Source organism: Temnothorax americanus, unplaced genomic scaffold (assembly GCF_048541705.1).
Source record: "Temnothorax americanus isolate GAGA-0224 unplaced genomic scaffold, ASM4854170v1 Scaffold141, whole genome shotgun sequence".
Classification (NCBI taxonomy): domain Eukaryota; kingdom Metazoa; phylum Arthropoda; class Insecta; order Hymenoptera; family Formicidae; genus Temnothorax; species Temnothorax americanus.
The window spans coordinates 211,523-224,870 of record NW_027509277.1 but is presented as its reverse complement, the minus strand read 5'-3'; the positions used below and the strand labels follow the sequence as shown (position 1 = coordinate 224,870).

Genomic DNA, 13,348 nt, shown 5'->3' with positions numbered 1-13,348 from the left:
AAAATAAAAGGTTTGCGCTATTCTTATTAATATTTAGGGCGATATTCATAGCCGGATCTTATATCTAAGATCGTCTTAAGTCTGATCAAAAGCAATTTTAAGATTGGCTTCGTTCAGCCAATCAAATTACCGTATTAGTAACTTAAGATATTACTTAAGAAGCTTGAAATAAGATCCAACTATGAATACTGCCCTAAATATTAATAAAAATAGCGCAAGCCTTTTATGGGCCAAAGCACATATGACAGTCGTAGTCGTGGACGTAAGTAACGCATGGTTTGCGTCCGTGCTAATGGGTTGCGCGTGTCGCCACTGTCGCTCATCGCGTGATTCAAATTTTAACTGTGACATCACTACGAAAAAAAACACTCTTTTAAATTTATGATTTTGTTTTGTGATCACGTCCCTCCAGCTTACTCTTTTCTGCAACGGATACATTATCACATTATTTGTAAGTGCGTCATAGACTATTACTACGTTTACGCGAGCGTTACTTCTGTAGTAACTTACGATAATTCCTTCGCGTAAACATCAAGATTTTGGGCCGATATCACAGTCTCCGATTAAACTCATTCTTCGTCTCTTCCTAGGGGGACAGTTATGCCGGGATTACGATGAATTTAACGTAACGGGACGTGACGGACGCGAAGTAACGTAACGTGAACTTAAGAAATTACGATCGCCGTAATTTAAAGATAACTTTAACCTTAACCTTCTATTCATACCAAGCTGTCAAATCATTTCTGAAATGCACGCTGCTTCACGTTACGGCGATCGTAATTTCTTAAGTTCACGTTACGTTACTTCGCGTCCGTCGCGTCCCGTTACGTTAAATTCATCGTAATCCCGGCATTAGAAACCGGAGAATCACGTTAATCGGAGACTGTGATATCGGCCTTTTGTAGTAACTTATGATAATTTACTCCGCGTAAACGAGCAAATTATCGTAAATTACTACAGAAGTAATGCTCGCGTAAACGTAGTATACGTTTACACAGCCCGATTTACGGCAAAGTTATAAACATCGATGTTTAATAACTACTGACGTTAAATGCCGTCTAAACGTTACTTTTAATGTCAGTAGTTATATAACACCGACGTTATAACATCGCCGTAAATCGAGCCGTGCAAACGTAATTATAGTCGAAACGGAAACGGATTATTACGCTACCTTGGTGCTACCATTACAGATAATATATACAGGAAAGATAAAAAGACGAAGATGGCGAAAGATACACCGAAAAATGTAAGTACATTTGTATTAAACGCGTAAAGAAATTACATAAATTTTGATAAATGTGATCCATCTCTAACCAATATCTTAATTTTAGATGGAAGTCGACGAATTACTGGACTACGACTTCACAAAATTTGATTTGAGTCCTATGACTCAATGTGATCTTGCTGATGACCGTTCTGCTGGTGATCGTCCCGTCGATGACCGTTCTGCTGGTGATCGTCCCGTCGATGACCGTTCTGCTGGTGATCGTCCCGTCGATGACCGTTCTGTTGGTGATCAACCCGTTGGTGATAATCAACCAGTTGATCGTTCTACAATTTCTCGTCCTGCAGTTGCTACAATTTCTCGTCCTGCAGTTGCTACAATTTCTCGTCCTGCTGTTGCTACAATTTCTCGTCCTGCAGTTGCTACAATTTCTTGTCCTGCAGTCGATCGTCCTACAACGGCTAGAACTTCTCGTCCTGCAGCCCAACATTTTAGAATTTCTCGTCCTGCAGTTGATCATATAACTTCTCGTTCTACTGTTGATTCTTGCAGTTCATCATCCTACTGATGATCCTATTGTTGAAAACGAGAGCGATGTTTCAGGTAATAATATTTTAATTAATTAATTATGATTTTATAATTGTATTTAATTTGTACTTGATATAATGAATTTTATAATTGTAAAGATTTACAGAGACATAGAGGAAGAAGGAGTGGAGTTCGCCGGCAACAAGAACGATTCATGCAGTTTTTGTATCAATTGTCATCTGCTCACTACAATTGGGGTAGAAGAAATCGAGGTCGAATAAATTACAGACAATAAAGGTTAGAAGAAAATAGTAATATATACATGTGTAATTGAATATTAATATATAAAATATTAATATATATATATATAAGATATATATATATATATATATATATATATATTTAATATTAGAGATAGTTTTTTTATATTGTTGATGCCGTTCCACAGGGCGATATAGCAGCGTTAGGTGAAAGGCATCCGCGATGGCGGCATTGCGAACCTCCTCGCCCTGGCGCTCCTCTGTATATTCCACGCCTCGTGCTCTGTGAACGGATTACTGAAGATTGCGATATATGCCCGAAAATCAATTACACCTGCAAAACCGATGATTATTGTTTCGCTAGTACGAGCCTGAAAAACCACGTCATTACATGCTCGAAGTATCGTCGAGCGGCGATGACGCAACGTGTGTTACCTAGAAAATGGCGTTGACGATAGCACTACCAAATGGGCAGTCCATAAATGTCAACAGTAGACCGGTTTCATATTCCTCATCAACGCAATGCGAGGCTCTGCAAGATTCACGAAACCTAATTTTATACCCGTACTGTCGTCATCTATAATACTGTCGTTTCTATTTACCCGTAATGTCATTATCTAAAATAATTTCTGCGTTGCCAGCGTTACTTTATATAGTTTTTAAAATGATTATTTGATTTATTGAAACCGTATTGCATAATTAAAGCTACCACGTTTTTCGTCCCGACGCTGCCATATTGAAGGCCCCCGTGTACTACCTGGGGGCAGTACAAAAAACTTTTGTGAGTACCGTTCCCAAAACTGCAAAAACGAACAGAAACAATGACGTCATTTTCTCAAAAAAAAGAACGCTTTATTGTACTTTTTTAAAACCCTATTTCAGCCAGTTCAGCAAAAAAAACCCAAACCTAATACTACGCCCAGCACCAAGGACATGGACACGTGCACCTGCACGGACGATACCAGCAGCACCGAGACACTCCTCTCGTCAAACGCAAAGTTCACCGCGATATCCGCCTTGGCGGTTTCGCCGGATGGTGTCCTGCACGTGGCCGATCAGGGCAGTCTTCATATCCTGGCTCTCCAGCCGTATCTTCCGAACCACGACGAGAACGGGGAGTTCCGCATTCCGTTCCCGCCTTCGAATGAGATCTACGTATTTAATCGCTACGGCCAACACATCTCCACGAAAGATTTGACGTCCGGAAAAACTCGCTACTCTTTCCTGTATAGCAAGAACACGAGTTTCGGCAAGTTGCCCGCGGTCCGCGGAAGCGGTGGTTCTCAATGTGATCCTGCTGATGATCGTCCTGTTGGTGATTGTGTTGCTGGTGATCCCGTTGGTGACCGTTCTGCTGGTGTGATCGGTTGGTTGCTCTGCTGATAATCAACCAGTTGATCGTCCTACAATTTCTCGTCCTGCAGTTGATCGTCCTATAACTTTTCGTTCTTAGTACTTTGAAAAAGCTCTACACTGAGCTTTTTGCCATATCGAATAAGAGGCTTTCCGATTTGGAAACCCTGCACGATTTCATACAATCGGCTACTGGCGAATTAGTTTGGTTGAACGCAAAAAAGAAAACAGAAATCGCGCGTGATTGGAGCGACAAGAACCTTAATACGCAGAGCATCGAACAATATTATGAGTCTTTGATGAGCGATTTAGAGAAGTGCGACATACAGTGTTTGGCAGTGCAAGATCACGGTGAGTATTAATCGTAGTGAATATTAATTATAATTTTATAATTGTATTTAAATTGTATTTTATAATGAATTTTGTAATATAAATGTAATTAGCATTTGTATAATTATAGTTTCAACTTTATTACCAATTACAGCAAGAGCAATGTTAACACTATATTACTTTTACTGCAATTGGCAATTATTATAAAAGCTAATTAGATTTATACATATTATATTCTATATTATTATGTAATCACATATAATATAGTAACATTGTATGTTGTAATTTTAAAGATTTATGGAGACGTAGAGGAAGAAGAAGTGGAATTCGTCGGCAACAAGAACGATTTATGCAGTTCTTATTATATCAATTGTCATCTGCACAATACAATTGAGGTAGAAAAAATCAAGGTTGAGGAAATTACAGATAATAAAGGTAAGAAGAAAAAAGTAATAAATGTGTATTTTAATATTAATATATAAAAAATACTAATATATATATATATATTAGTATTTTTTATTATAGTACACACACACATACACGCGCGCGCGTGTATGTGTGTGTGTGTGTGTGTGTGTGTGTGTGTGTGTGTGTGTGTGTGTGTGTGTGTGCGTGTGTGTGTGCGCGCGCGCGCGTGCGTGCGTGCGTGTGTGTTGAATTGTGTGTAATATTAGAGATAGTTATTATATGTTGATGCTGTTCCACAGGGCGATATAGCAGCATGGTAGTTTGCGGTATTTGCGATGTGTGTCCGTCACGATCTGTCATAGACCAGCGGCCAAAAGCGGCAGGATGTCATTCACCGGTCGCACGGTTATTTGAGGCGGCCCCCTCGAAGAAGCTAGGAAAGGTCCGTTCCAGGATCCGGCATGGCTCACCTGAACGGGGTGCTGAAGGCTGTGGAGACGCTCAACGCTCTACGGGAATCGGATGCTCCGTCGGATCCCGGCGCGAGGTATGAGCGGTATAAACACATCATCTCCGGCGACGTGAGAGAGATCGTTCCTTAAACATGAGTTTTTGCTCTTGAACAGTAGGAAGGAGAAGGTCTCCTGTTGCGCGATCATCGTCGAGGGCGTATGCTTGCCAACTGTCAGGCAGAACCCCAAGTTTCCAGCACTCTGCAACGATGAGGAATCCGACGTCAGGATGGTCGCGGACGAGTCTCTCAACAAAATTATAAGGGTACGACACTTTGCGCCTTCCCATTTTGTACCTGTTATTAAACCGGAGATTGTAGATGTTCATGGACGAAGCACGAAAGCGAGCATATGCGGAGAAATTAAACACTTAAGAGCGATCTATTGGGCAGATAGATATATCATTGATACGTTCTTTGCCAGGCGATGGTCGACAGTAACGTCGTTAAGATCCAGATAGAGCTTTACAATGAGATAAAAAGACACGGACTTGCACGCATACTGAGGGCTGCGCTTTGGAGATTTGGCCTGCTGAGTCACATGATACGCCCTTCGAGGGGTAAAGCTTACGTGGCAAATCTGATCCCGCGTATAGTGATCATCGCGCATCGGTCGGAGGATACTGTGATTGAAACATTATCGCAGTCGTTACCATTAATTTTCAAAGTATTAGGACCATTTATGACAGACAAGGATGTCAAGGTAAGAGTCTCGACGTTGTATGATTATACCGGAGCTACTTCCATGAGCTTGGGAAAACATTAAATCTTGTTTCAGAATTTACTGAGGGCGTTCTTTGAAAATATCTCTTCTCCTCAAGCAGCTTTTCGTAGGGCGGCAGCTAATATGATTCTGACAACGTGCATAAATTGCAGGAAGCCACAGTTCTTTTTAAATTATGTGATGGTATATACGTTAGGTACGCGCTAAATAATTACGCGCTGCATGATGCAGAAACGTTCATTTAATAATAATATTTATCTTATCTAGATATAATAACGTCAGGAAGAAACGCCGACGATCATTCCTCTACTGTTATAGGCGTCTTTGGATGCCTGAGAGTGATTTTACCTTACATATGTAAACCCTCGGAGCCCCAAGATAGCAAGACACAACAGATAGATAACTTGTTACATATTTATGAATTGTGTTTGTACTATACAAAATGGCATTCTGATCATAATGTCATAAATGCAGCTTTAGAGACTTTGGCGCAACTCCTGAAAATGCCGTCAAAGCCGTTGGTGTCTGTTTTATTGTCTTCAAAGGATATAACGCAAAGCAGAATAATGTCGAATCAAAATGCATGCCTTCCATTGCTGGGTCTCATGAGCATTTCCAGCGCAAGTACTGCCCATGGCGGAAATTTGGATTCCATTTTAAACTTGCACGCGCCTGATATTCCGGAAATTACTCCAAATGCAGAGTGGATCGCAGATACGGAAACGACATTAAAACGTGTAATCCTCAAACGCAGATCGAGTGTACGAGCGACGTGACGGAGACGAAAGAAAAGATGTTAGAGAGTTATTGTCATCTGCAAATCGAAATCACTGACAACGAGATTGCGGAAGAAGGTAGCGATGCCGAAAGTGAGATCGAAAAGTCCGAAAAAGCGCCGTATCCAATCCTGCAAAGTGAACACTCGAAGGAGGAAGATTACTCCGAAGAGACTAAGAGACTGTGAACGGATTACTGAAGTGCTATTGCGATATATGCCCGGAAACCAACCGTAAATCGAGCCGCGCAAACGTAATTATAGTCGAAACGGAAACGGATTATTACGCTACCTTGGTGCTACCATTACAGATAATATATACAGGAAAGATAAAAAGACGAAGATGGCGAAAGACACCGAAAAATGTAAGTACATTTGTATTAAACGCGTAAAGAAATTACATAAATTTTGATAAATGTGATCCATCCTAACCAATATCTTAATTTTAGATGGAAGTCGACGAATTACTGGACTACGATTTCACAAAATTTGATTTGAGTCCTATGACTCAATGTGATCTTGCTGATGACCGTTCTGCTGGTGATCGTCCCGTCGATGACCGTTCTGCTGGTGATCGTCCCGTCGATGACCGTTCTGCTGGTGATCGTCCCGTCGATGACCGTTCTGTTGGTGATCAACCCGTTGGTGATAATCAACCAGTTGATCGTTCTACAATTTCTCGTCCTGCAGTTACTACAATTTCTCGTCCTGCAGTTGCTACAATTTCTCGTCCTGCTGTTGCTACAATTTCTCGTCCTGCATTTGCTACAATTTCTTGTCCTGCAGTCGATCGTCCTACAACGGCTAGAACTTCTCGTCCTGCAGCCCAACATTTTAGAATTTCTCGTCCTGCAGTTGATCATATAACTTCTCGTTCTACTGTTGATCGTCCTGGAACTTCTGGTCTTGCAGTTCATCATCCTACTGATGATCCTATTGTTGAAAACGAGAGCGATGTTTCAGGTAATAATATTTTAATTAATTAATTATGATTTTATAATTGTATTTAATTTGTACTTGATATAATGAATTTTATAATTGTAAAGATTTACAGAGACATAGAGGAAGAAGGAGTGGAGTTCGCCGGCAACAAGAACGATTCATGCAGTTTTTGTATCAATTGTCATCTGCTCACTACAATTGGGGTAGAAGAAATCGAGGTCGAAGAAATTACAGACAATAAAGGTTAGAAGAAAATAGTAATATATACATGTGTAATTGAATATTAATATATAAAATAATATATATATATATATATAAGATATATATATATTAGAGATAGTTTTTTTATATTGTTGATGCCGTTCCACAGGGCGATATAGCAGCGTTAGGTGAAAGGCGTCCGCGACGGCGGCATGGCGAACCTCCTCGCCCTGGCGCTCCTCTGTATACTCCACGCCTCGTGCTCTGTGAACGGATTACTGAAGATTGCGATATATGCCCGGAAATCAATTACACCTGCAAAACCGATGATTATTGTTTCGGCGATGACGCAACGTGTGTTACCTAGAAAATGGCCTTGACGATAACACTACCAAATGGGCAGTCCATAAATGTCAACAGTAGACCGGTTTTATATTCCTCATCAACGCAATGCGAGGCTCTGCAAGATTCACGAAACCTAATTTTATACCCGTACTGTCGTCATCTATAATACTGTCGTTTCTATTTACCCGTAATGTCATTATCTAAAATAATTTCTGCGTTGCCAGCGTTACTTTATATAGTTTTTAAAATGATTATTTGATTTATTGAAACCGTATTGCATAATCTATTAGTTACATTCGCTAAATGTATGTAGTAGTAGTAGAAAAGTGAGTGATTCCACTGGGGCCCCCGACGGCACCTAGATCTTACTGATTTTTTATGTGCCTCCCCACTCTTTTAAATGTATGTAAGTTTTACATGGATATTAAATACACATGTGTTAAACATATTTATAAAAGTACAATTTAATTGAACGTCACTCTCCTCCAACTTTATCCCCTCTATCCATCTCTATCTCCATTTCGACCATTTTGGGCCGCGTCGCTCGCGTGACTCGCGTCTTATCTCTAGCATCACTGCGATCGAACGTACATACGTACACGTTTTCTTCTCTCGCTGTATTCGCAAAAAATTTGCTAAGGTCAAAGACACTCAGAACCGGGAATACAGACGGGCGTATAATAAGAATACTTAATAATCTAAATAAGTGCATGTGATTGTGTATATTATGATACATATTTTTCTAAGACACAAGTAAAGATATTTATTTTTAATCGAGCGAGTAAGCATAAGGCACACAAATTATTTAATAAAAATAATCGTATATATTATTATATCATTCTACTACAGATGATCCTACTACTAATGAAAACGAGAGATCTTCAAGCTATGTTTTAGGTAACAATATTTTAATTAATTAATTATAATATGTATTTAATTTGTATTTTATGTAAATCTAATTAGCATTTATATAATTATAGTTTTAATTTTATTGCCCACACACACACACACACACACACACACACACACACACACACACACACACACACACACACACACACACACACACACACACACACACACACACACACACCCACACCCACACCCACACCCACACCCACACCCACACCCACACCCACACACACACCCACACCCACACCCACACCCACACCCACACCCACACCCACACCCACACCCACACCCACACCCACACCCACACCCACACCCACACCCACACCCACACCCACACACACACACACACACACACACACACACACACACACACACACACACACACACACATATATATTGTATATAGGTTTGCCTATGCAATGATCTGTGTCCAAGTTGCGCATTGCGGACAAAGGTTTTCTTAAACAAATGTAGTTCTCTCTCGCACTCAACAAGTTATCGATATATCGTGACATTTTCTCTGTGAGTGAATTAACCTTTGTGAGTGAGTAAAATTGTCTCTTCTTACCTGAGGGAGAGCGAAAAAACCAGTAAAATTGTCTGCTAATAATATCCAGCGGACGGTGAGTTGCACCTGCGATCGTACCTGTCTATATTCTGTATCCGGCCCGTAATAGGGTAACTATTTCTTTTTGTAACACAAAAACTAGGCAGCGTTCCAATATTCGCTGTCAATACTAAAAATTTATATTATGCGTGACGTAATTTACAGATAGACTTTTATACTGGCAGTGAATATTGGAACGCAGCCTTAAAAACCTGCACAACTGTTATTATGAACACATAACGATGCATAACGGGTTACAGAATTGCACTATACTGGACCGGTTTCGCGGGTACCCCTGAATAATTCGGGTGCCCGTATCGTACGGATATCCGCATAACAAATTACATCCAGCGGACGGTGAGTCGCGCCTGCGGTCGTACCTGTCTATATCCGGCCCGTAATAGGGTAACTATTTCTTTTTATAACACGAAAATTAGGCTGCGTTCCGATATTTGCTGTCAATACTAAAAATTTATATTGTGCGTGACGTAATTTACAGATAGATTTTTAGTACTGGCAGTTAATATTGGAACGCAGCCCTAAAAACCTGCACAACTGTCATTATGAACACATAACAATTCATAACGGATTACAGAATTGCACTATTGGACCGGTTTCGCGGGTACCTCTGAATAATTTGGGTGCCCGTATCGTACGGATATCCGCATAACGAATTACATCCAGCGAACGGTGAGTCGCGCCTGCGATCGTGCCTCCCTATTTCCTGTATCCGGCCCGTAATAGGGTAACTATTTCTTTTTATAACACGAAAACTAGGCTGCGCTCCGATATTCGTTGCCAATACTGAAAATCTATATTGTGCGTGACGTAATTAATTTACAGATAAACTTTTAGTACTGGCAGTGAATATCGGCAGCCCTAAACTTTAGGTACCTGTGCAACTGTCATTATGAACACATAACGAGTTACAGAATTGCACTACTTGACCGGTTCCGTGGGTACCCCTGAATAATTCGGGTGGCCGTATCGTACGGATACCCGCGTCGTGTAGGTATATAGCTAACCTAAATTTGAATTATCTAAGTATCCGCGAAACCGGTCTAGACCCGTATACAACGGGTAAGGGCCTTGGCCCTTGGCACATAGAAAAACTTAAGCAGTAAGAAATCAACGGTATAGATTCGCTACCGCTAGGGCCGTGCCTTAAGTTCTTGATTGTGATTGGCTGATTTACTAACTGCTTCAGTTTTACTGCTTAAGTTTTTCTATGTGTCCGAGCCTTATTATTGAATAACGAATAAAAATTTATTCGTTATTCTTTTATCCATTGAATAATGTTAATATGTATCTATGTATATGTCTACAACACATGTATGTATGTATGTAGGGTGGTTGAAAATTATAATAGTATAAGTATAGTATATATATATTATACATCATTACAAAATAAGAATGATTCAAAATAAGGACAATATTATGTAATATATTATTACTATCTTTTTTTATATTGCTTGCTGATAGAACACGTCGTTCAAAATTTTTATCTGTTAATTTATTAGTATATTGGAACGCAGCCTTAAAAACCTGCACAACTGTTATTATGAACACATAACGATGCATAACGGGTTACAGAATTGCACTATACTGGACCGGTTTCGCGGGTACCCCTGAATAATTCGGGTGCCCGTATCGTACGGATAACGTGGCAAATTATGCATTGTTGCATACGAAAATGTAGACATATATATATATATATATATATATATATATATATATATACATAGATACATATTAAAAATAAAAAAAGATAGATAATTTAATGTAATAGTTCTTTTGCATACCTTAATCTTTTATATTTCTTAATCTCATCAATAAGGCAAATTAAATTAATAAAATTAATGTAATAAGAAAATCAAATTTGAATTGCTAATTAAATTATATGTTACAAACATAAATTGTAAATTAATTTTTATTTATTATTTGGAATTTGTAGAAAATTAATAATCACTCGTTATTCGAAGTAAATCGCATAACGAATAATTTATTCATTATTCAATGGATACGAGAATAATGAATACATTTTTATTCATTAGTCAATGGATCAGAGAATAACAAATAAATTTTTATTCATTTAAATAAAAAATTCTCCCCCGATGGGTTCCTACCTTGCCGAAGCCTCGGGGCGGGTGTTCGTGGTTCGCGGGACGCGGGGGACGACGGGACCGCTCGGCGGACCCGGTGTTCTCGGGGGCTGCGGGTGGCCGCCCTGGGGCGGGTGGGGGGGCTTAAGGGCGCGCACGGGGATCACCCGCTCAGGGGTGTAGCCGGGCGCGCCCGACCAAAAGGAACCCCCCAAGCCAAGGTGTGAGCAACCGTGCTGATGGCTGCGTGGCGCAGGGGGTGCTGCGTCACTAACGGTGCCTCCCGGAAACCGGGCGACCTCCGGGAGAAACCCCTTCGGGGGCAGCCAAGCCCCGGGCATTCGCGGCTCTGCCCGGGTGAGATCGCGCGACCGCGGTACTTGTGGGAATAAAATGCCAAATTTATTAAATTTAGAGTACGAGGAGGTTCTCCAGGGCGTGGCCACCTTAGCAGGTGGCGAGCGACCTGAGGAAAATAGACCGGGCAGCTTGGGGAAGGAGCCGAATGAGGCCCAACCACAAGCTGGTAAAAACCGGAAAAAATTTAGTGGAGCGGCACGTCGCCGCTACAAAAAACAGAAGCAGATGGAGGGGAGCAGCGGCGCTGAAAAGCCCGCTCCAGAACCGAACTCTGCTTCTGCAGCAGCGCTGGAGACGGGGGAGCGAGCTTCCGCTGGGACGGGCAAACGTCCCAGATCGGAACAGAGCACACCCAGTCCCAGCATTGCACAGCTGGGCAAAAGGCCTAAAATCACTCCAGATCAGAGGACTTTTGCCCAGATAACATCCGGCCTAGTGAGGGTGGCCATGGTTCCCATGGAGTATCCCGAACGAAAGCTGAACGAACAAGAGGTTGCTCTCTTGAAGGAAAAGGTGAGGGGAAGTATCCTGAGCATTGCGAGGGGTACTAAAGCTCCCACCTTCAAGGGCACCTCAGATAGGGACGGTGCAGTCATTTTTAACTGCACCGATGTAGAAACCGAAGGGTGGCTTCGAAGCCTAACTTCGGTAATAGACCTTAACGGGGTCCGGCTGCGTGCGATGCGGCTCGATGAGCTGCCTAGGCGGCATCGAGTGGTAGTGCATGTAGAGGACCCTAAGATGCCTGTCAAAAAAGCGATAGAGCTACTTGACAGACAAAATGAGGGTCTCCAAGCCGCGGATTGGGTGGTCGCGAGGGGTAGCGAAAGTAGGGATGCTACGAGCACCCACTTCGCTGCCCTTATTGGGGAGGGAGCGTTGAGTGCTCTTAAAGCGCTCAACTTTAAACCCTTCTGCGGACTCAGCCAGGCGACAGTTAGGTTGCCTGGGGGGGACCGCAGGGGGGAGTTAGGAAAGAAGGAGGATAGATCGGAGACTGCCTAATCGATGGCAGGCTCTAATATCCCCTTCACTCAAATCAACTTGCATCACAGCAAAAGCGCCTCGGCGGTTCTAGCCAGGTGCGCAGCTGTGATGCACACAAAGCATTTATTCCTCATCCAAGAGCCGTGGCTCGTCAAAGGACACATTAAGGGCCTTGGAGGTTGTGGTAAATTGTTCAAAGCAGACAACACAGAAAGACCAAGAGCCTGTATTGTGGCGAAAGGTCTGGATGCCTGTCTATTACCACAATTCAGCGACGGCGATTTAGTAGCTGTAAGGCTGAAACTCAATACAGACGATGGAGGGGTCAGGGACCTGATAGTGGGGTCTGTTTACATGCCCCACGATTCGGAGGAACTACCCCCCCAAAGAAACATGATAGAGCTAGTAACTTATGCGAAGGAAAGGGGACTAGAGCTCCTCTTGGGCTGTGATGCGAACTCACACCATTTGGTGTGGGGAAGCTCCGACATAAACCCAAGGGGGGAAAGCCTACTTGACTTCATCATGAGCACTAACTTACAAATCTTAAATAGAGGAACAGAACCCACTTTCCTGGACTCTAGAAGACAGGAAGTGATAGACATTACGTTGTGCACGAGGGGTGTGGTGGATCTGGTGGCGGGATGGAGGGTCTCAAATGAACCTTCAGGGTCCGACCACAGACAGATCCGCTTTGACCTTGTGAACTTACAGAAAGATGAACAGTGGGAAAGAAACCCCAGGAAAACAAACTGGGAGGGCTTTAGAGCCGACTTAG

The 13,348-nt window shown here is 41.9% G+C and overlaps 2 protein-coding genes and 1 long non-coding RNA gene across 3 annotated transcripts; all 3 read left to right on the top strand.

The window, feature by feature from the left end:
* The first annotated feature begins 1,190 nt into the window (after positions 1 to 1,190).
* LOC143894787 (uncharacterized) lies at positions 1,191 to 8,050 on the top strand. The gene is made up of 9 exons (XM_077401419.1): positions 1,191 to 1,246; positions 1,332 to 1,763; positions 2,896 to 3,383; positions 3,467 to 3,717; positions 4,006 to 4,131; positions 6,295 to 6,479; positions 6,564 to 7,077; positions 7,161 to 7,299; positions 7,427 to 8,050. Exons 1-8 carry the CDS (start codon positions 1,223 to 1,225, stop codon positions 7,295 to 7,297), a joined length of 2,157 nt encoding a protein of 718 aa, XP_077257545.1. The 5' UTR covers positions 1,191 to 1,222; the 3' UTR covers positions 7,298 to 7,299; positions 7,427 to 8,050.
* LOC143894767 (uncharacterized) lies at positions 1,767 to 2,706 on the top strand. The gene is made up of 3 exons (XR_013256152.1): positions 1,767 to 1,828; positions 1,912 to 2,050; positions 2,202 to 2,706. It is a non-coding gene; the product is annotated as an uncharacterized LOC143894767 (long non-coding RNA).
* On the top strand, positions 4,551 to 6,296 carry LOC143894762 (huntingtin-like). Its single transcript, XM_077401385.1, has 5 exons — positions 4,551 to 4,651; positions 4,731 to 4,881; positions 5,040 to 5,318; positions 5,394 to 5,535; positions 5,607 to 6,296. The coding sequence occupies exons 1-5, from the start codon at positions 4,566 to 4,568 to the stop codon at positions 6,113 to 6,115; spliced, it is 1,167 nt and encodes a 388-aa protein (XP_077257511.1). The 5' UTR covers positions 4,551 to 4,565; the 3' UTR covers positions 6,116 to 6,296.
* Positions 8,051 to 13,348: the final 5,298 nt, after the last annotated feature.